This window comes from Trichechus manatus, unplaced genomic scaffold, assembly GCF_000243295.1.
Source record: "Trichechus manatus latirostris isolate Lorelei unplaced genomic scaffold, TriManLat1.0 scaffold00032, whole genome shotgun sequence".
Taxonomy (NCBI): domain Eukaryota; kingdom Metazoa; phylum Chordata; class Mammalia; order Sirenia; family Trichechidae; genus Trichechus; species Trichechus manatus.
Genome location: NW_004443968.1, coordinates 18,778,263 through 18,802,767, shown reverse-complemented (window position 1 = coordinate 18,802,767; position 24,505 = coordinate 18,778,263). Strand labels below are relative to the sequence as shown.

General features: G+C 38.8%; 1 protein-coding gene across 2 annotated transcripts in view; it reads left to right on the top strand.

Moving 5' to 3' along the window:
* Positions 1 to 1,439: 1,439 nt before the first annotated feature.
* The window catches only part of SLCO4C1 (solute carrier organic anion transporter family member 4C1), a 71,567-nt gene continuing 48,501 nt past the window's right edge, over positions 1,440 to 24,505 (top strand). Inside the window, exons 1-2 of one of the 2 annotated variants that reach the window (XM_004375051.3) lie at positions 1,440 to 1,851; positions 6,827 to 7,090. In XM_004375051.3, coding sequence (XP_004375108.2) covers positions 1,488 to 1,851; positions 6,827 to 7,090 — 628 coding nt within the window. In that variant the 5' untranslated portion in view covers positions 1,440 to 1,487. The remainder of the gene's footprint in view (positions 1,852 to 6,826; positions 7,091 to 24,505) is intronic. The other variant, XR_002823833.1, reaches the window with a different exon arrangement.

Sequence of the window (24,505 nt, the reverse complement as noted above, 5' to 3'; positions counted from 1 at the left end):
ACCTCCCAAAACAAACACACTCTACTCCTTTCCCTGGCTTACTGTTCTCCATAGTACTTATCACTGTGCAATGTGCTATGTATTTGTCACTTATGGTCTCTCTCTCCCTATTAGGGAGTCCTTGTGTGGAAACCCTCGTGGCGTAGTGGTTACGTTCTACCGCTGCTAACCAAAATGTCAACAGTTCGAATCCACCAGGGGTTCCTTGGAAACTTCATGGGGCAGTTCTACTCTGTCCTATAGGGTCTCTTTGAGTCGGAATCAATTCAACGGTAACAGGTTTGAGTGGAGCAGACGGATAAGCACTTGTGCTTACTACCTGGAAGACTGTAAGTTTTAACTCACCCAGCGGTGCCTTGGAAGATACTGCTTCCGAGAGGTCACAGCCTTGAAAACCTAATGGAGCAGTTCTACTCAGTACACATGGGATCGGCATGAGTGGAAATTGTCTAGAGGGTACCAACGACAACAACCCTCTATTAGAATGTAAATACTATGAGGGTAGGATATTTGTCAGTTTCCTTTACTCTGGTACCCCTGGAGAACAATGCTTGGCATCAAGGAAATACTTAGCAAATATTTATTTGATGAATGAATGAATTGTAACCAATATCACCTAATTGTGATCAGTTCTTCAAAGTGTTCTTGCTATTTATTCCAAGTAGAAATTCTTTACATGTTTATGAGCGTTGTTGATCTTAGATATGCACTATTCATCAGGGAGAATGAGATATATGTTTTTAAACTTTTTTAATTTCTATCCCCTCAGTTTGGAGGAAGTAAAATCAAAACGGTAGTTGGGCTGTGATGTTAATAATGGGGGTGGGGGAGGAGAATACACTTCTAGGGAGGATGACAGGGAAAAGGCTTATCAGGATGCTCATGGAATCTAAAGGATTGTTCCTGTGGCTGCTTGTTCTTGAAGTCAGCCTGTTTTAGTAAGCAGCAAAGGAAGAACACTGCAGGATATTTTCTTGAACGATCTCCTGATGCAACCGCGCTTACCGCTTTCGTGCCAGCACCCATGGGGAGCCTTCGGCCACCAGACTCCCACGACCTGTTTGTTCCCAGTCCCTGGGCGGGGAGGCGGGGAGAGAGGGAGAAGGTTGTAAGACAGTTCCGCTTGGGCACCGGCCAAGGGTGGCCTCAGGACTTTCCTCCCTCACCTGGCCGCTGCCGGACCACACGCCCATGCTGTGCATTCCGGTTGGCCCCAGCAGCGTCAGGTGAGGTGCAGTGGAGCGCCAACTGTACCAGAGCTGGGCGCTCAGGGCGGCCGCGCGCTGGGCGCTAAGGAGCTCAGGGCGGCCGGGCATTCACAGAGGAAGGTCCCGGTGGCGGCGGGGGCAAGAGCCCTAGAAGGCAGGCGGCAGGGAGTTGGATTGGTCCCGCACGGGGGCGCTGTTACCTGTTCATGGGAGGAGCTAGAGCGGGTTCTGGTTTTTTGCTGCTCCGAGGCACTGGGGTCGGGAGAACCCATTCTCACCATGCAGGACGCCAAAGGCATCGAGAACCCGGCTTTCGTCCCCTCCAGCCCGGACACCCCGCGCCGTTTGTCTGCATCGCCCTCTCACGTAGAGGTCTCTGCCTTGCCCTCTGACACGCAGAAAGAAGATTCACAGCTGCAGGAGCCTCAGGAGCCCCAGAAGTCACCGGAGCCACAACAGCCGCATTCTGCCTCACCTCTTCCAGGAACTCACTCTGCCTCCCAGGAGCGATCCAGGCCACGTTCGCTACCCGAGTTTGAGGAGGGGCCCTGCGGATGGGGGAACTTCCACCCCGAATGTCTCCAGCGGTGCAACACGCCACGGGGCTACCTGCTTCACTACTGCCTTCTGGCCCTTACGCAAGGTAAAGTCCAGCGCCCGATGGAGATAGGATTGGCCTATCGGAGAGCGAGGAGGGGGCTCGGAGAGGTGGCGGGGGGCAACCGGCAGAGGGCAGGTGCGGGGGGATCCACCGGTGTTAGCTGGCGGTGCAGGCGGGCCAGGGCTTGTAACTTGCAAGCGCTCGCAGCACTTGAACGAATCATGTTCAGGCTTCCACATTTGAGCTTTTGGGCTTCTCTTTCATCACAACATTTAAATCTTGCTATACAAGCTTTTTCTGGTTTTTGCTCGACCTCAGTTTAGCAGATTCGATTCCTCCAGGCAACATGAAAATTGCAAGTTAGCGTTTGGCGACGGTATCCCCTGGGGAAATCGATTCCACAGTACGAAAGTGTACGTTTTTCTGAATCCTATACTAAAGGATTTTTGAAATCGTTTCTGGCATTAAAGGGTTAATACTTTTACAGAAGTGAGTTGGGCGATTCTTCAAAATATAAATGTATTTTACGTTTCTAGTATAGATTAGAAATAAGCATTAATGTTTTGTGAATAGTTTGAGGGTATGTGAACACAAGTGGTACCCAGCGAGTAAATTAGGAAAGGCTTCCGGCATTGTCTAAGGTTTCGCCTGTATTAGCCGTGGGCAGTAACCTGTTTTGTTCAAGGATCTCTTTTACGTTCTCTTGGGAGTTACAGATTAAGCCTAGGTTTATACCCTCAGGAGGTTGCAATCTAAGCAAGGTTTGGAAGAGGAGTGCTATGGTAGAGGGAGAATGGCCCCTGTGGAAGAAAGCATAACCTGAAAAATCCCTTGCCATCAAGTCGGTTCCGAATCGTAGCGACCCTAGAGGACAGAGTAGAACTGCCCCATAGGGTTTACAAGGCTGCAAATCTTTATGTAAGCAGACTGCCACATCTTTCTCCAGCAGAGTGGCTGGTGGGTTTGACCTGCCCACCTTTTGGTTAGCAGCAGAGTGCTTAACCACTGTGCCACCAGGGCTCCTTGGAAGAAAGCATAGAGAAGGCAAAAGCTGCTTGAGGTGGTGCTTCTAATACAGGGGATGAAAGAACTGGGAAGAAACTTGAAGGTGATAAACTGAGGAGGGATAGGCACAAAATGGAGTATTTTAAAGTACGTGGTGAAGGTTAGTTTGAATTTGATGGTATGTAGAGATTAATGAAGAACACTTAACTGCGCTCATGAGGAACCTGTGTGTAGACCAAGAAAATAGAGTCATTTGAACAGAACAAGGGGATACTGTGTGGTTTAAAATCAGGAAAGGTGTGTATCAAGATTGTATCCTTTCACCATACTTATTCAATCTGTATGCTGAGCAAACAATCAGAGAAACTGGATTATAAGAAGAAAAATGGGGCATTAGGATTGGAGGAAGACTCATTAACAACCTGTGATATGCAGATGCTTGCTTGCTGAAAGTGAAGAGGATTTGAAGCACTTATTGATGAAAATCAAAGACTACAGCCTTCAGTATGGATTACACCTCAACATAAAGAAAACAAAAATCCTCACAACTGAACCAATAAGCAGCATCATGATAAATGGAGAAAATATTGAAGTTGTCAAGGATTTCGTTTTACTTGAATCCATAATCAGTGCCCATGGAAACAGCAGCCAAGAAATCAAACAATGCAAAATACCTCTTTTTAGTGTTAAAAAGCAAGGATACCACTTTGAGGACTATGCTGTGCCTGATTCAAGCCATGGTGTTTTCAATCACCTCATATGCCCTCAAAAGCTGGGCAATGAATAAGGAAGACAGAAGAAGAATTGATGCCTTTGAATTATGATGTTGGGGAAGAATATTGAATACAACATGAACTGCCAGAAGAACAAACAAATCTTTCTTGCAAGAAGTACAGCCAGAATGCTCCTTAGAGGCGAGAATGACGAGACTTCGTCTCACATATTTTGGACATGTTATCAGGAAGGACCAGTTCCTGGAGAAGGACGTCATGCTTGGTAAAGTAGAGGGTCAGTGAAAATGAGGAAGACCCTGGATGAGATGGATTGACACACTGGTGACAACAATGGGCTCAAACATAGCAACGATTGTGGGGATGGCGCAGGCAGGCAAGGTTTTGTTCTGTTGTGTATAAGGTCGCTATGAGTTGGATCTGACTCAATGGCACCTAACAACAACAGAGATTTTTGGTCTCTCAAATCAAAGTCTCAAAATATTTTTGTAAAGATGAGTCAATCAAAGACTGATTGGAAAAGATGTGATCCAGGAAATATTTTTTGGGGGGAGGGGTGGTTAGAAGTTGCTCTTTTTTAGATTAATAAAAATCTGCATTTAAATGTATACTTTCTGTTCTTATCTCTGCTACCCCTTTCCAAGGAACCCAGTGCCCTTTGCTTTGTACACGTTAGGCATTAAATAAATAGTTGTTGATTGCATGTCAACCACAGCTCCTCTACTGAAGGTAGTTTTGTGCTCAAGTGTTATTTCCACTGTTCTTGTCCTCACCAAAGCTCACTTTTAGTCAGTGTCTTCATCTTGTACAAAAGCAGTGATTGTGAAACATCTTGGTATCAAGAATATGTAGTTCAAAGAAGTGAAAATTTTCTTATCTTTTGTCTTATCTTAACAGTTATTTGGAAATTTTAATATTACTCCAGAATGTATCATTTTATATTTAATACGAAAATATTGTTTAAAATTATCAAATATAATTGACACTTTAGAAATATGTATCCGGTTTAGTCTGAAGCTGCATATACCCAAAAACTCATTGCCATTGAGTCAGTTCCGACTAAGAGGTCCTCAATTTTAGAAGCATAATCATAGATGAAAGCAACATGACAAATTCATTCATGTTTGTGTTTAACCTTAATGTCTGAAAACATTGTTGCCAGGTATCTCAAATATGTTTCTTGGGAAGACTATTTCCATAATATGTTAATAAGTGTTTAATGGGGCAAATGGTCCCTGTGTGGCACAAATGGTCTGCGATTGACGGCTAACCAGAAGGTTGGCAGTTCAGATCCACCGGCAGCACTGCAGAAGAAAGGCTAGTGATCTGCTTCCATGAAGACTAGAGCCCAGAAAACCCTTTGGAACAGTTCTACTGGGTAACACATGGGGTCACCATGAGTTGGATTCAACTCGACAGCAGTGGGTTTAGTTTTGATAATGGGGGAAAATAATGTCAAATTAATTTATCTAACTCGGCATTTCTCAAATGAACAAATAGGGTTTCTCTTTGCACTTAATTTTCTAACATGCCTCCAGTTTTCATGCATTTACAATATATACTTGACAGGCAGTATGTCGTAGATCATTGATTTAGTTAGTTTTTAAGCAGAGCTCTTGGAGCTTGGGTAGCATAGCATTCACTTTGTGATTCACAGGCTTAATGTGCTATTTATTCCAGAAGAATTTATGAATTTAGTTTTTCCAAAAAAATTTTTTACTGTAAAGGCATTGATTTCAAATGACTGATTTTTAGTTAGTATGACAAGTGTGTTGGGGAGTTGATTTTTGGTTGGAGAAATTTTCCTATTCTCAGATAATTTTATCTCCTTATAAAAGCATCATTACTAGATACCTTAGATACTTTATTTTGAAACCTCAGGAATTATAATTTGGTTTATCCTCCTCTCCCATTCCTGTTGAATCGATTCCAACTCATAGCAACCCAATAGGACAGAGGAGAACTTCACCATACGGTTTCTAAGGCTGCAATCTTTACGGAAGCAGACTGCCATATCTTTCCCCCATGGAGCAGCTGGTGGGTTTGAACCGCTTACCTGTAGGTTAGCAGCTGAGCACTTAACCACTGTGCCACCAGGGCTTCTTAATAGACTTATTAAACTGGCATAAAACTAAAAATCACATTAGGACTTACGAAACCTCTTATATCACCTTTGTAGAAATTTATTTTCATTTCAAATCTTGATGAAGCAAAATTTCAACAGATTGTTGGCATGTGAATACTCTTCCCATTAATTAATGAATGAAAAAGATTAATGATCTCTAAAAAGGGATAACTAGTTTAAAAACTTATAATTTGATCAAATGCTTTTTATTTTTATTTTTTGGTAATTTTAAATTCCTATAAATTTGTATCTGGACAGGACACTTTTGTTAAGTTAGTCAAAGCGGGATTTTCAGCCTTTTATTCCTCTGTATAGTTTTAATAATTAGATGAGTAGATGAAGTAGTTTTTTTTTGTTTTTTGCTTTGTTTTGTTTTTTGCTTTTACATTGTGTACAACTTAGAATGCCAGTGGTTGAAATAAGACTCTTAGCTTATGTTTAATTTTGTTGCAGTACCTTTTAAATGATCAATTTAACTTCTGTAAGAGTGTTAGAAAAAAAGAGGTTTGAGAACTCAGTTTCACTTTCTTAAGACCAGGTCAAAGTGATCTGTTTCATAAATAAGTTTGTTTAAGGACTGAGTAATTTGAGAAGTTAAGCATTGTAAATGACCTGTGGGGTCACCTGTACTTGTGATTTTCCTAGGGAGGCTTGTGGGAGTATGCCACCTTTGAAACTCTCTAGCACCTTGGCTTCATGAAGTTTTCCAGTCTAATTTTGTGTTTGTTATTTAAAGAAAAACGAATTAAGCCCAATTAACTACAACTTAATATGTAAGGTGTATCAATTTTGTTTCCGGGGAAAAAAAAAAATCCACTGCCGTTCAATCGATTCTGACTCATAGCAACCCCATAGAGTTTCCAAGGCTGTAAATCTTTACGGAAGCAGACTGCCACACCTTTCTCCCACGGAGCTGCTGGTGGTTTCCAACCGCACCTGAAAATTCAGAAGTGTACAATTTAAAAGTGAACTGCGATTTTCAAGGAAGTAGGTTTGAGTTATAGAACTTTGCAATTTTGTGGGTTTTTTTAAACTGGTACATTTAAAAATATCAAATGAAATGGAAAAATCAAACGTTAGTACATTGTGTTAATAATCATAACCTATATGACAAAGTTGTAATAATGCACACAGATTTCCTTTTTTTCTCTTTTAGGTATTGTAGTCAATGGCCTAGTAAATATTAGCATTTCTACTATTGAGAAGCGCTATGAAATGAAGAGTTCCCTGACTGGCCTGATATCATCCAGCTATGATATCTCATTCTGTGTGTTGTCTATATTCGTATCATTCTTTGGCGAGAGAGGACACAAACCAAGATGGCTTGCATTTGCATCCTTTATGATAGGACTAGGGGCACTTGTATTTTCCTTGCCACAATTTTTTAGTGGAGAATATCAACTGGGGTCCATTTTTGAAGGTAAGTTTCTGTTGTTTTGTTTTTTGTTTGTTTGTTTTAATCTACAGAAGTAGTACAAAAGTAGGTCACTAACTCTGTATTGCAATTTATTGGTACAGGTAAGTGGAGAGAAGGTTTAAGTATCTTTCACTGCTCATTGCTTTACTCCTCATGTGAACTGTGTGAGGTAGGAGATTATAGAGACAGACTGTGCATTATTCATCACTTCAGTGGCTCTCTGAATTGTTAATCCTCTGACTCTCATTCCCCATATTATATACAATCCTCCTCCAAAAGAGATGACCTGCTTTCCTTTGCAGGTGTTTGACCTCATTGAGTATTGAGATCTATAGTTTTTCCCTTTGTGATTTAATGACTGTGCTTACAGTAGTGCATCCTAGAGGTGATGATATCTGATTTAAGAGGAAGAGAGGGGGGATTTATAGAAGGGGTGGAGCTTTTCCGAAGAACTGAAACTAGCTCATTTTGGGCTCTCTAGGTTAAAGATACAGAACTTTATGAGTAGCCCAAGTGTTGCTCTGGTTAGATGAAGAAGTGTGTTATTATTCCAAATCTCAAAAAGGAAATGTGACTAATTCTATTTCTACTTTATTTTCAAAGAGTCATTTTTAATGGAAAAACAATTATGGGATAGCCAGAGGAATGTGCTAATGACAGTAGATCTTAGCATTTTTATTGTCCTTCCTGGAACTTTTAATAGCAAATGTTGAAGTAATGTAGAACAAAACCAGAGGGTTACAAATTCAGAAACTTTCATGGGTTAGTTATGTGAAGAAACAGCTTAGAGTAAGAAGAGAAAGGAGAATTGGGTCCTGTAAGTAGCATCATTTTTTAAAAAGTTGAGGTTGTTATATTTGTCTGTGTTAATATAGGAAATTAATATTAAAATTAATTGGTTCCAAGACCAATTTCCTGATTATCGAATGATATCAAATAGAAAAAAATATATATAACAAAGTATCTATGCAGTAGGGTTTTAGAAGTGCACTTATTAGGTAAGTAGACTCCATTTTGGAAGTAAAAATAGAATATGCAAGTGGTTAGATGAATAGAGGGTGCATTTTAAAATGTAGCAGTGTTTGGAATGAATGAGATAAGAATGTTATCAGTGGTAAGAATACTTATGTAGGATCTAGTATATCATCTAAGATAGGACAAGATTGGATAACATCAACTTCACAAATTTTGGGAACAGGGCACATATTGCAGCATAGGTTGTAATATAACCTCTTTGAAAACTAAATAACCAAACCCATTTCCCAGCAGTTGGTTCCAACTCATAGCTACTGCCCCATAGGGTTTCAAGGCTGTAATCTCTATGGAAGCAGACTGCCACATCTGTCTCCCACAGAGCAGCTGGTGAGTTTGAACCGCTGACCTTTCAGTTAGCAGCTAAGCACTTAACCACTCTACCACCAGGCCTTCTTGAAAACTAAATAGTAGGGGAAAATATAAGTTTTAGTCTGACATAAGAAAATGTGATGCTGATTGTAAGATAGCAGCAATGTTATTGTGTTCGTGGTATTTAGGTGGCAATTTGCTTGCTGCATCTAGTCCCTCACTCTTGCTCAGATACCCTCTTGCTCTTAAAGTAAGCAAACATTGCTCAAAAATCTAAACCAAAACACACTCCGCAGTCCGGTACAAAAGTCTGATATGCCCTCAGTAATCGTCTTTGCTTCATCTCTTGCCATACGCTCCTTGAGTTACAGCCATTCTGTATAACTTATATTTCCCTAAGAGAAATGGCCACAAATTAAGGTAAGTGTGTGGCCAGAGGTAAAGCTAAGATGATTGCTGAAGCCAGATTGTAAATTTGTAATACATTCCTGCTTAGTATGCAGGTTTTCACCAAATTCTTGCCTAACTGATGTTTTGTATTATTTTAGCTAAAGTAGATTACATATAGGAATTGGCTGATCTGTAAAATTGTTACTCCAGGACTCATGATGTAAACAATATCTTGCTGTTGTTGGTAGTTGTTGTCGAGTTGATTCCGACTCATGGCCACGCCATGTGTGCAGAGTAGGGTTTTCAAGGCTGTGACCTTTTGGAAGGAAATCGACAGCCCTGTCTCCTGAGGCAGCTCTGGGTGTGTTCCAACCGTCAACCATGCAGCTAGCAGTCAAGTGCTTAACTATTTGCATCACCCAGGGATCTAAATCTTATTCATGGCAAATGAAAGAAAACATCGACCCGACAGCAACAGGTTTTTTTTTTTTTTGTCATTCTCCCTACTATTATTTTATTGATGGACTATACACGGTGCTGGGGTAACAACAATAAAACAGTTTTCTGCCATCTCAATTTTATGTACTAGTGAGCTGAGATAAAAAAATCAGTAAAAAAAAAAAAAAAAAAAGATATTTGGAGATTGAAGTGAGTGTATGAAGGAAACAAATAGTATGATGTAATAGTATACAAAAGGGTAAATATGTGGGCCTGGGAAGGCTTTTGTGATGACAGGATCATGAGAAGCCAGTCATGAAAGCTGCTTTTCAGGGTGGAGAGAAGCATGATCCAGGGCCTTAGAGCTGGAAAGAGCTTGGTAAGTTTTAGGAATTGTCATTTCTGGCCAGCGTCAACAAAGCTAAGGAGAACCTGGCATGAGATGAACTTGGAGAAGCTAGCAGACATCAGAGTGAGGCACTTAGATTTTGTTTTAAGTGCATTGGGAAGCCATGGAGGGGTTTTAAGCAGGGAAGTGCCATGATCTTATTTATGTTTTAAAATGATCACTTTTCGCCTCTGTGGTTCTGAGGAACAAGAGTAAATGGGGAGAAATAACTTTGGGGTTTCTTACTACTGAACTATAGTGAGAGATAAAGATGACTGGGACTGGGGTGGTAGCAGTAGAGATCTAGACGAGTGACTGATTCTAAATGTATTTTAGAAGAAAAAGAAAAGGACTTTTTAGTGGATTGATTGTGAAGGAGGAATGAATAATGACTCCTTAATATTTGACTTGAGTCACTGGAGCCATTCATTAGAATGTGGAAATATAGGTAGAATAAAATTAAGAGTAGAAATAAAAAACCGGGTTTGAATTTGTTTAGTATGAAATGCATATTATACATCCAATGTTGCACTATAGATCCTCAAACATGTATGTTCACGTAAATGTGCAAATTGTTCTTCAGGATTGATTTCTAGAAATGCAAATACTGGACTGAAGGGCTTTCTCATTACGATTTTTAATATTGTCACACTGACTTTCAGAAAAGGATATCCAGTTACTGGCCCACTAATAATGTATGAAAATGCCTGGCCTCTAATTTGAATTTCTGTATTCTTTCTTTCATAAGATTTCCTTAACAGAAATGTGATTGTGGTGTGTGTGTGTAAATGTGCTTGTAACAGGTACTGAACTCAGGGCTGAAACTGCACTGCATGTCTAAAGGGACCCAGACATTTAGAAGCAAAGGAATGTTAGAAGTCATAAATTCCCTCTTTTTAAAATGAAAAACCTTAGGATAAGAGATGAAATAACTTCATAGTGATTTTATAGGTGGTTAGCAACAGCCAAAACGATCCTAGTTTTATGCTTTGGTTGAAGTTTTGCAAGTTTTTATGCTTATTATTTACGCTTAGTAGGTTATTAACTGTATCGAATTATTTCAATATTTTTAGGAATTTAAATAATTTATTTTCCAATTTCAAGTAGCCAGTTACAATAGTGTATACTTTCTTTAAAACAAAATAACCTGTCTGCTCAAGTAAATTAATCCACTTTTGTGCACATGGAATGTATAACCAAAAATCTAAATTGTCTAACTATAAGGATTGTGTAGAAGAAAATTGGAGATTTAAGTGGGAAAGGAAAAACAAATGAGTTTAAAGCTTCCTGTAAATAAATTTGAAGCAAGTAAACGTACAATCTTTTTAGGTAATGTAACATAACATAAAATTATTTTATTAATTAAAATTACACGTCATTTAATTTGACACTGACATTGAGGGAATAAACATATTCTTATGTGCTTTTTTTGTACCTATTGTGTTTTGAACTTGAGGGAAACTAAAGTCAATGTTCAGTTTGGATGAGCTAATCTCTTTAAGAGGAGATTAAAGAAATGTAATGTAGTTAGTGAGTAGAAGAAAACAGAATATGAAATATGAGATGCATATATAATTTTCACAGGTGTGAGAATAACACAAAAGGAGGTTAAGAGTTATCAAAAGATAGAAAGGTGTGTTTTAAAACACCTTGAATTTTTTATTGTTTATAAAAAATTAAGTAGGGATGGGAGAAACATTTTTTTTAAAGAGAAGATTTTATAGAGACATAAGGATTAAAAGTGATTATCTGACTTTGGATGGAGATGCTAAATTTTATCAAAAGGCATCTTTGGTTGTTGTTATTGGACACAAAAAAAGAGAGTATTAAATTTAAGAGAAAAATGCTTCTAAGGGCTAATTTTTGTACGTGTTAATCTGACAATAGATAAAAGAGTGTCACAAAACTTTTTCAAGTAAATCATATTTGGTGCTCACTTTTAACATATTTTAACAGCATATTGACATGACGTTAACATAATATAGCATGTTTTATTTTATATTTTGACATAACTTTTAATATTTTTAAAACTCATGAAAGAAATCTTAACCGTTTAACATTCTGTTTTTATTCAAGCACTTTTTATTTCTTTTGAGTGTGTTATTTTAATGTCGCCAAGCAAAATGATTTCATCTCTTTGAGACTTGAGGAGGATTATGACTACATGTTTACTAACTGAGGACAAAGGAGCCCTGGTGGTGCAGTGGTCTGGAAGTTCTGCGGTTCAAATCCAGCAGCCGTTCTGCAGGAGAATGATGTGGCAGTTTTAAAGATTTTGAAACCAAAAACCAAACATGTTGCCATCAAGTCAACGGAGTAGAACTGCCCCCAGAGGGTTTTCAAGGACGGGCTGGCAGATTCAAACTGCCAACCTTTTCATTAGCAGCCTGAGCTCTTAACCACTGCTGCACCAGGGCTCCCTATAAAGATCACAGCCTTAGAGATCCTTTGGGGGCTGTTTTACTCTGTGCTACAGAATTGCTATGAGTCAGAATCGACTCAATGGCAAGGGGTTTGGTTGGTTGGTTGTTTTTTTTTTTTTTTTTAATTGCAGAAAAGCAATTACTAAATCCAAGCAAGCTCTTTTTCTTTATTGATAAGTGGTTTGGCAACTACCTAAATATCTGATGTTTTAGACTGGTTTTTTAGGAAGAATTCTACACTCGCCTCCTTATTTAAAAAAGTTGAATTAGGAAAATGATCAGGAAATGGGACTCAAAGTTAAGCTTAATTTTTAGTTGTTTTTCACCTTCTTTCTTAATTTTTTTTTTTTTTTCAAGTATGGAATGCTTGTTTAGGTTAGAGAGGACACAGAGCTAAGAATCTCATAGTTTTTCAACCACTAATATTCAACACAGGATGCTTTAATGGTGTTTGGCCTCTGAGTATTTTTTCTTCTTTGACATTACTTCTTTCTTTGTAGAAATCACTTTTATTTTGCTTATATTTCAATTATATTTTAACTGAAGATGGATATAGAAGACTGATGATTTCTAAGGTTAGAAGATACGACGGCATTGTGAAACAAATGATTCAAGAAGATTTTTACTTTAATGCACACAATAAAAAGGCTAGACCTAACTTTTAGGGATAGTCAGTGCCCCTAATGAAATTGTCAGGGTTTTTGAAACTGTCATGATTAGATAATATGAATCACCCTCATGATCGCTACCTTTATTTAATGCCCCCTGGAGATCCTGATTCAGTAAGACTGAGGTAGGACCCAAGAATCTTTTTTTTTTAATCAAGTTCCCAGCTTATTATCAGTCCAATTTGGGATATGCATGTCCTGTTTAGTTTCTGATTATTTTACAAAACGTTCAACTGTGGACACAGAAGGAATGTTTCTTTTCGCTTCAGGATTCTTGCTTTACATCTTCTTTTAAACTAGGAGTTTCTCAACTGTCATGCAATACTAGGTGCTTTAATGTAATCAGGTTTGTTGAAATTCAAATGACCAAACTTCTGAAATTGAGGAAACTCACAGAGAAAATAAGTAGGAAAGTATGTACCCATGAGATATTAGCACAAACTGAATTGTGCCTACAAACTCTAGTCTGCTGATTGGCAGAGGTTTAGAAAATCCATGGCTTTCAGCAAGAGAAAAAAATATCCCAGCATTTCCCAATGTATGATCTGCAGAGCACAGTGTTTTGAGGTATTAAAAGGAATGTGTTAAAATGTGTCCCATCGTTGAATGAGTTCAGAAAAAAAGTGAAAGTTATAGAAGTGTCTTTATTGCATCACTTTACAGGCAGATGTACTTTGTGAATCTTTAGGGAGACGATAGGATGTGTAGAGCTCTGAACTATTGACTAGGGACTGTTTACACCTCTCACTTCACCTTCCCCTCTCCAGATTAGGGTTTCAGTGAACATACTGCGGGAAAAATCTGCCCTATGTTGACTTATGTCTAAGTATGTGTTTTTGAAAACCCTGGTAGAGTTTAGAAACTTCATTATGCCAGCCCTGGAAAAGCATGTGATCTATAGTAGGTGCTTGAAAAATATTTGTTGGGTTGTCAAATGTATTAATGAATGAATGAATTCCTTCTACAGAGACGTATAAGGATTCTAATGACTTGTCTTTCCACGGAAGGCAGTAGGACTAGTAAAGGCAGTTTGGGATGATGCTGTGTCTATGTTTTCCATTAACTTGGGCTAAAGAATAATTTTCTCGTTTTTGGTTACTGAATTGAGAGGAAGCATGTTATTATTAGAGGCAAAAATTATATGCCCAAAATTATCTTTGTGGGTAAAATTTAGAATGTGAAAAATTTGCAGTGTAAAAAAGGAAGCTAAAATGAGAAGCATATTCAGAAAGTAGCAAAGTGCTACTTCTGATACTGATACCGTGCTTTTGGTTTTTGTCTTAACTGCTTGCTAAACTGTTAATCTCACTATAGTATCTTGTAGTGCTTCTAAGCTAAGAATGTTGAATTGTCAGGATTAATTTTGGATAGATTATTAGTAATTATTACTAATTATAATAATACTATATATAATATGATATATAATCAGTAATAGTTACTAATTATTAGTAATAAAAGAAAAGGTTGCCGTCGAGTCTATTCCTACTCATGGTGACTCTATAGGACACGGTAGAGCCGCCCCATAGGATTTCTGAGAAGCAGCTGGTGGATTCAAACTGCGGACCTTTTGGTTAGCGGCCAAACTCTTAGCCACTGCGCCGCCAGTGCTCCATAATTATCTCTATTTATCTTCATGCATAAGATAAAGGGAAATTCTCTGGTATGACATGCAAATGGGCCATAGGCATAGTTGTGTCTAACTGGATATAATGTATAGGAGGTAATGATTAAGCAATGTTTGTTGTAGCTTCCTCAGAAAGGTTGGTAAAAATGTGGTTTGTGGGAAGAGAGAAATGAGGAAATTCTGTTATTTTAGTTACTGTTCTTAAAAATACATTAATGGTCCAGTGTGTATTTTAATATATATATTTTCTCTTTTAATTCTATTAGTGCATTACCTGTAATGAAATAAGTAGCAGGGGTATTAATGTCAGACAGAGCTGAATTTAAAGTTTTGCTTGAACTCTGTGTGATAGACCCTGGATAACTTTCTCCAACCATAAAATGTGAATGATAATAGCTGCTGCTTCATTGGAGGTTATACGTATGCACTGATACGGCAGTAGCTGGTTCATGGTAAGTGCTCATTGAATGGTAGCAAAGAATAATACTGATGTTCATGACAGTCAAGTAACAGTCATACTTATGTAAAAAAAAAAAAAAACTGCTTTTCACAGTGTTCAGTTATTTACAATGATAGTTACAAAATAATATGAAACGACTAAAAATTCTTCAATATAGTACATTTTTCTGTAGATGACGCTTGATGTTGTCATATCCCCAAATACTGGCCAAATGTTTTCAAAGTAGAAAATTAGAAATGGGTTTTAATTAGATATCTTTTCAGGGTTATATTTTTCTTATGAGATAAGAAAATAAATTTATTTGACGTAGCTCAGATTACGTCCACTCAATATGACACATTAAAACATTGCCATTTAAATAGCCCAGCTGCCTCTTTTTAATAGCTTATTTTTTCTGATTTTAAACATAATATGTACTTTGTAATACATTCAAAAAATAGAAAAACACAGACAAAAATAGAATAAGGAAGGAAATAACGATTTCTCATAATAACACAATTTAGGTTTGTACCCACCAGCTGCTCTGAGGGAAAAGATGTGGCAGTCTGCTTCTGTAAAGATTATAGACTTGGAAACCCTATTGGGCAGTTCCCCTCTGTCCTATAGGGTCGCTATGAGTTGAAATCAACTTGACAGCAATGGGTTATGGGAGTATCTGTGGTATGGAAGTATGCAGTTTGTTTAATCATTTACTTGTTGAAGGACATATGGATTGTTCCCAGTTTTGGGCTATTATAAATAAAGCTGCTGTGAACATATTGAGTATTATGCACATTATATTATTAAGGTTTGTGTGAACATTTCTCTGGGATAGATAACCAGGAATAAAATTGCTGGAGCATATGATATTTGCATGCTTATGTTTTTAAGAGGAGCTATCTGGTGGTGCAGTGGTTAAGAGCTATGGCCGCTAACCAAAAGGTTGGCAGTTAGAATCCACCAGCCACTCCATGGAAACCCTGTGGGGCAGTTATACTCTGTCCTATAGGGTTGCTATGAGTCAGAATTGACTGGATGACGATGGGTTTGGTTTATTATTTATTTATTTTTGGTTATGTTTTTAAGAAGTTTGCCCAATTGTTTCCTGGGAGGCCTGTACCACCAGCAGTGTGAGTGATTCAGATTTTCTGTATCCTCACCAGCATTTGCTGTTGTGATTTTTTGCTTTCACCTTTCTGATAGGTTTGTAGTGATATTTTGTTGTTTTGACTTTCATTTCCCTAATGGCTAATGATGTTCAGCATCATTGCATGTGCTCATTTGCCATCTCTATGTCTTCCTTGGTGAAATGTCTGTTTATATCTTTCTCTAATTTCTTTTTTACTGTTGAGTTCTGTGAAGTTGTTTATATATCCCCAATACTGTATCTTTTTTGGATATGCAGCTTGCAAATATTTCTCCTAGTCTGTTGTTTTTTTATCCTCCTAATAAAAGGGCTTTCACACAGCAAAATTATTTAATTTTGAGGAAGTCCAATTTAGCGTTTTTCTCTCTTCATAATCTTGAATGCTGCTGGCGCAGTGGTTAAGAGCTCGTCTGCTAACCGAAAGCTCATCAGTTCAAGTCTGCTAGCCGCTCCTTGGAAACACTATGAGGCAGTTCTACTCTGTCCTGTAGTGTTGCTACGAGTCAGAATTGACTCCACAGCAACGCGTTTGGTTTGGTTTTTGTATGAATCGTGTTTTGGCATCAATTCTAAGAATTCTTTACTTAGCCTTAGATTTCTAAGGGTTTCTATGTTTTTTTGCACATGCTCTTTATCAAGTTGAGAATTTTCCATTTCTATTCCTAATTGTCTTCACTTTGAGGATTTTTGGAACATAAAATCCTCAGCAGAGGGCTTAGAAATCACTGTAGATGATATGTGATTATCTGAAAAATGGAAAAAGTTGCCAAATTCTTTTACTCTACCAATATGATCATGTAATTTTTCTTCTTAGCTTATTAATACGATGGGTTACTTTTTTTTTAATTTTTGAATATTGAACTAGCCTTGCACTCTTGGAATAAGCCCTACTTAGTCATGTGTGTAATCCATTTATATATTTGCTAACATTTTGTTAAGAATTTTTTGCATCTGTATTCACAAGGGATATTAGTCTGTGGTTTTCTTTTTTGTACTGTCTTTGTCTGGTTTTGGTTTCAGGGTAAAAATACTAGCTTCATAAAATGAATTGGGAAGTGTTCTCTCTTCTATTTTCTGGAAGAAATTCTCTAGAATTGGATTTAATCCTTTTTTCAAACATTTGTTAAAATTTTCCAATGAAACTATAAGTGCTTGGAGATTGCTTTTTGGAGAATTTTTCAATTTCAAATTCAATTTCCTTACTAGTGATTGTTGTCGTTGTTAATTGCCATCGAGTCAGTTCCTATTCATGACAAGCTCATATTTACAGAGTAGAATTTCTCCATAGGACTTTCTTGGTTGTAATCTTAACAGAAGCAGATCACCAGGTCGATCTTCCATGGTACCCCAGGGGTACTGAACTGCCAGCCTTTAGTTTAGAAGCCAGGTGCAAACCTTTTGAGCCATCTAAAGACCTTTCAGAGCCCTGGTGGTGCAGTGGTTAAACACCTGGCTGCTAATGGAAAGGTTGGTGGTTTAAGCTCACCAGCTGCTCCAAGGGAGAAAGATGTGACAGTTTGCTTCTGTCAAAATTTACAGACTTGGAAACCCTATGGGGCAATTCTACTCTGTCCTATAGGGTCGCTATGAGTTGGAATGGACTTGACAGCTACGGGTTTAGGGACTTTATTAGTGATTTTTTAAAAAAAAACCGAACACACATTGTGGTCGAGTTGATTCCGACTCATAGTGACCCTATATAGGACTAGTCAAAATATCTTCCTCATAATCGATGAGTTGTAGATTTTGTAGATTGTGTGTTTTGTGGAATTGTTCAATTTCACCTAAGCTGTCATCTAATGTCCTTCTCTATGTCTATTAAAATTTTTTTTCTTTGAAGTTGACTTTATCTGATATTATTATAGCTTCTCCTGCTTTCTTTTAATTTATGTTTGCATGGTATATCTTTTTCTATCCTTTTACTTTCACTCTATCTATAGCATTGTATTTGAAGTACGGTCTTGTCAGACCATTTATATTTAATATAATTGTTGGTATGTTAAAACTTAAGTCTTCACTTCTATTTTTTTGTGGTTGTTTTGTCTGTTTTTCATATTTCTGTGTTTTGTTTCCATCTTTCCTGTTGATTACTTCAACCTTTTTAAGAATACCATTTTGACTTTTCTATATGGTTAAAGCTATGGCTGCAGACCAAAAGGTCAGCTGTTTGAATCCACCAGCCACTCTTTGGAAACCGTTTGTGGCAGTTCTACTCTGTCCTATAGGGTCACTATGAGTTGGAATCGACTCAACGGCAATGGGTTTTTTTAAATAATGTTTTTGAATATGTTTCTTTTTATAGCTCTTGGAGTGTTTGCTCTAGGTTTTGCATCATATACACATAAGTTATAACAGTTTGGGTATAATGAGTAATTTTTAACTGAAACCTGAACATTTTAGGTATTGTATTATGAGAATCTGGGTCTTATTTAAATTTTCATTTTTAGTTGGGTTTCTCTGATATTATTTAATGGCACGAGTGGCGGAATCTCTGTCCTATTGCCAGGTGGGATAGAAATCCAGGTTTTTCTCTTGGCTTCTCATTACTGTTGCGTGGGGAGTGGAGGCAATTTTGGATATCCACTAGGCCTCCACTGACACCACCCTGTCTGGGAGGGTAAGAGTGACTTATTACTGCTCTCCACATTTCCTCCACTGACGCTGTGGCAGAGGGGGTGTCTTCATTACACTGTTAACTGGGAAGTGGTCAGAGAGGCAATCTCCCAGATTTTCTTCATGAGTTTTGACTCTGGAGGAACTTCTATTTACTGGTTAGGGTGGGGTAAAATTTGTAGTAGGGCTGGAAGTTGTCTTCACTTTTAGAATTTTTGGATTATAAGAAAAAATCTTTCCCAGCAGAGAGCTCGGAAATCAGTGTAGATGATTTGTGATTATCTGGGAAGTTGAAAAAGAAAAAAAGACACAATAGAAAAATCCATCTGACTCATGTCTGCTCTTAGAATTTCTTTTATCAACTATGAAAAGAGCCAGCTAATTTAGGACTTGTAAAGGGCAGTGTCTTAGTCATTTAGCGTTGCTGTAACAAAAATACCACAAGTGGATATCTTCAACAAAGAGAAATTTTATCCTCTCACAGTCTAGTAGGCTACAAGTCCAAATTCAGGGCTTTGGCTCCAGGAGATGGCTTTCCTTCTTTGTCAGCTCTGGAGGGAGGTCCCTGTCATCAGTCTTCCCTTGGTCTGGGAGTATCTCAGTGCAGGAACCTCAGGTCCAAAGGATGCACTTTGTTTCTGCACTGTTTTCTCGGTGGCATGAGGTCCCCATGTCTCTCTGCTTGCTTCTCTCTTTTATATCTCAAAAGAGATTGGCTTAAGACACTATCTAATCTTGTAGATTTCATCAATATAACTGCCACTAATCCATGTTATTACCTCATGGTGATAGGATTTACAATCCATAGGGAAATCACCTCAGATTACAAAATGGTAGACAATCAAACAATACTGGGAATCATGACCTAGCCAGGTTGACAGATATTTTGAGGGGACACAATTCAATCCATGACAGGCAGCAAAGTCTATTCTTTGGCCACATTCTTTTTTCTTAACAGAGAGTGTGGTGAAAGTATGTCAGCCTGAAGAAATTACAAAATTGAATACAAAGGAAGAAATGAACGGTTCTGATGGAAGATGCTTATCTGGTTAGAGTATAAGATCCTTCTTGATTAAGTGGGCCTTTGGAAACGGGTGCTCAAAACTAAGAGAGGCTGCCTTCAGTGAGTCCAAAGAGTTTTCTGGATTATCCTTGAGGTTGTGGGTCAGAAACTTGGGCTAGGCTCAACTGGGCAGTCCTAATTCTGATTTCACCAAGGGTCACTCTTGCAGCTTCAGTCAACTGTTGGGTTGACTGTAATAGGTTGGTCTGTGAGGCCTCAGTTGAAATGGCTAGTCTCTGTTCTCATCATCCAGAAGGTTAGCTTGAGCCTCTTCAAATGCTGGCCCCACATTCCAAAAGCCAGTGAACACTTGAAAATCATTAGTCTTGATCTAGCATTAGAATTTTGATGCATATCCTTTCAAAGATAGATATTTTAAGACAAAATATCTGATAATGTAGGTATTTTTCAATCAATAATATGCTTGAAACAACATCTTTTCATCTTAGTAAGTATACTTCTGTAAGGGCTTGATTGCTGTTAAACCAGATAACTAAAATAAACATGTTCTCCAGGAATGTACCTATTTAATATAGTAAAATAAGTGGTGCTAATAGCTGTTCTACAAGAATAAAAAACAAAGCAAGCAAACAAACAAAAAAACCAAACAAACTAAGATCTCTGAATAATGAGAAACAAGAAAAGTTAACTGTTTTAATATTACATAATTACTTCACTAGAAAATTCTAAGACAAAAACTCTAGGAGAGTTAATAAATAAGGTCAGTGGACTTACCCGTACCAAACCAAACCCATTGCTGTTGAGTCGATTCTGACTCATAGCGACCCTATAGGACAGAGTAGAACTGCCCCATAGGGTTTCCAAGGAGCAGCTGGTGGAATTTGGTTAGCAGCCAAGCTCTTTAACCACTACGCCACTAGGGTTCCAATGGACTTTCTGTGCATAAGAATTATTACATAAATTAAAACACCTTCAAAATATTTATTAAATAAGCTGAAGAATATAAACAAACAAAAGAAATACATCTATAATGCTGAGAACGAGAAATCCTAGTCTAGAGGGACCTTGATCACCTTGATATCCCACAGAACATCATGCTGTTCTTTACATTGATGGTATTGAGTAATTGGACTTGGTGAATTTAAAAGTATTTTAGATGTCTTAGTAAAACTTATGCATGCCAGAGGATACTAGGTAAACCACAGAAAAGTTTATTTGCCCTAATACCATCAATATAAAAAACAGCATGATGTTCTGTGGGATTTCTAGGGGTCCACCTGAGAGGAGCCCTGGTGGCACAATGGTTAAGCACTTGACTGCTAACTGAGCCATGTATCCGCTAGCAGCTCTGAGAAGGAAAAGACCTGGCGATCTGCTTCCATAAAGATTGTTGTTGTTGTTAGGTGTCATCAAGCCAGTTCTGATTCTTAGCGACCCTATGTACAACAGAATGAAACACTGCCCGGTCCTGTGCCGTCCTTACAATCCTTGTCATGCTTGGGCCCACTATTGTAGCCACTGTCTCAGTCCATCTCCTTGAGAGTCTTCCTCTTTTTCGATGACCCTCTACTAAGCATGATGTCCTTCTCCAGGGACTGATCCCTCCTGATAACATGTCCAAAGTATGTGAGACGTAGTCTTGCCATCCTTGCTTCTAAGGAGCATTCTAGTTGTACTTCTTCCAAGACAGATTTGTTTGTTCTTTTAACAGTCCACGGTATACTCAATATTCTTCACCAACATCACAATTCAAAGGCATCAGTTCTTCTTCGGTCTTCCTTATTCATCGTCCAGCTGACAGACGCATGGGGGCCGTAAAGATTACAGCCTAGGAAACCCTATGAGGCAGTTCTACTCTGTCCTATAGGGTCACTGTGAGTCAGAATCCACTGGAAGGCACACTACAACAGCAACAATGGCCTGTGCTGATATTTTTGTCCCTCATAAATGATCAACAGAGGGCATCCATTGTGGAAGAGACTCTCAATCAGGAAAATAAGATAATCCATCCAGAAGATAGTCAGTTAGGCTCTTTCCTCAGTCATTGTAGCAGTTGTGGAACTCGCCCATGTGAAAAGGTCCCATGATAGCATAAAAAGAAGTTAAGCTTGGCTCAAAAACATGCCGCCCCACCCCACCCCACCCATCAAGGCTAGTCTAGCTACCTCTGCTCCTTTTTGATTGCCTGATTTACTAATAGCAGAAGCCGGTCCTGGACCCCAACATCCCCAGGACAACCAATATTCCCCAGGGCCACAGATACGTATCTATTTTGGTTGTGATTAATCCTCCCCGGTTAGATGCATATTGTAGATATGAGTTTGTTTTCACTACTTGCACTGCTTCTACCAGCACCAACATTTTTTTGACTTACAAAACGCCTTATTCACTCTGCACCTTACCCCAACCGTCACTAAAAAAGTGTACTTTTTGTATATTTTTGGAAATTTTAAAGGCATTGTCTACTTCATTTGTGTACATTGCTTTAGCTTACTTACTAGGTATTATGAATTGAATTGTGTCCCCCCAAAATATGTGTTGAAATCCTAATCCCTGTATCTGTAAATATGACCCTATTTAGAAAAAGGGGTTTCTTTTGTTATGTTAACATGGTCATAACTTTAGGAAGCTTCTGGCGAGACTCCATAGGGTAATCACAATGAGGACCCCTAGGTTTTTTTTATAAGGCCATGCTTTCTTCTGCTTATAACTGTTCGCCATTTGAAAGCAGCTCTTGTCTTGCTCCCGGATGCTGGTAAGTCAGCCATAAACATATGATCATAAAGATCCAAGAGTCCTGTGACCTGAATTCCCCATCATGAATTGGGTGCTATCTGCTGTACAAATCATAAAATTAGAATTAAGTAGCATTCGTTGTTAAATGAAATGGTAAATAGGAGCCTAGGCTCTAGTAGGTTTGCTTCCAAGCAGCTACATGAGCAGGCATCTCAGAAAAAACCAAACCTGTTGCCGTTAAGTCGATTCCAACTCATAGTGACCCTATACTAATAAGTAGAACTGCCACAGAGGGTTTCCTAGGCTGTAATCTTTACTTAAGCAGACTGCAACATCTTTCTCCCACAGGGCGGCTGCTGAGTTCTAACTGCCAACTTTTCAGTTAGCAGCCAATGCTTAACCACTGTGCCACCAGGTTTCTCAGACTCCTATATTATTTGCTTTTACTGCCTTTCTACTTTCGCCTTTTCAAATGGAGAATGGTTATCCTTATCGGTATAAGAAAGCATGGCCTTAACAACAAAAACCTAGGTGTCCTTATTGTGAGGACCTCACAGACAGTTCCCTGTGACTGGTTAACAGGGGAGGAAGTACAGCCTTGCAGAGTGTATATAAGATATGCCGGCCCCTGAAAGTGGACTACTGTCCAGTGACTGCCCTAATCAGGTATGTCCCTAAAAGGCAAATGGAAATTGACTTTTGATATGATAGAAGGGGAGATGCCCTGAGGTACAGATCTATATTGATTCATGTACAACCAAAAAAACCCAAACCCGTTGCTGTCAAGTCTATCCCCACTCATAGCAACCGTATAGGACAGAGTAGAACTGCGCCATGGGGTTTCCAAGGAGCGCCTGGTGGATTTGAATTGCCAACCTTTTGGTTAGCCGCCGTAGCTCTTAACCACTACACCACCAGGGTTTCCTCATGGACAATAGTAATAGATAAACTGGTCGGTCAGGAGCTTGAAAAAAACAAAAATGGTTTTGTTTACAAGGTAAGAAGAGGTGCAGCTGAGAGATGTCAAGAATGCCTCTTGGAATGGGCTCTGAACATGAAGATATTTTTGTCCCTTGTAAATGTTCACCTGAGGGCATCCATTGTGGAAGAGGCTCTCAATCAGGAAGATAAGATGATTGATCCATTCAGTAAATGATCCATTCAGTCTGTTTCCCCACCCACTATGGTGCTTGTGAACTGCCTCATATAAAATACACTCATGATGATATAAAGGGAAACTAAGCTTACCTGAAAAACGTGCACTATCACTCGTCAAGGCTGGTCTAGCTCCCTCTATGGCTAACTGAACTGGCAGGAGTGACTGATCATAAAACCAAGAAGCCAAACCTGTTACCATCGAGTCAATTCCAACTCATAACAATAACCCCTTAGGAGAGAATAGATCTGCCCCACAGGGTTTCCAAGGAGCGGCTGGTGGATTTCAACTGCTGACCTTTTGTTAACAGCCAAGCTCTTAATTGCTGTGCTGCCAGGGCTCATAGAGCTTCTTAATTGTCCCATCCCCCTCCTTTCCCCACCATTAACTTGTATGAAGATCATTGGTGGTAGCTAGCATTTCGGTGTAGAGGTAGCTAGACCATCCTTGATGAGGGATAGTGTGTGTTTCTGAGCCAAGCTTAGCTTCCTTTTATAACATTATGGGTGATTTTTAGGAGCCCTGGTGATGCAGCTGTTAAGTGTTCACTGCCAATCAAAGGTTTGGGATTGGAACTCACCAGCTGCTCCATGGGAAAAAGATGTGGCAGTCTACTTCTGTAAAGATAAAAACAAAACAAAACACCTGTTGTTGTTCAGTTGATTCCAAATCATAGCAACCCTGCGGGACAGAGTAGAACTGCCCCATAGGGTTTCCTGGAGCCCTGGTGGCACAGTGGTTAAGAACTTGGCTGCTAACCAAAAGGTCGGCAGTTCAAATCCATCAGCGGTTCCTTGGAAACCCTATGGGGCAGTTCTACTCTGTCCTCTAGGGTCACTGTGAGCTGGAATTGATTCCATAGCAATGTATTTCAATGTTGTTTTCAGGTGAGAGAAAACCCCATGATAGGTTCAATTCACTGATGCATTTTTCTGGGTTCCTTAAGTTTTTTTTTTTTTTCCTAGACAAAGATAAAAGTAGATAATAAGATAACAAAACAAACAAAAAAGGTAGACTATGCTGGATAT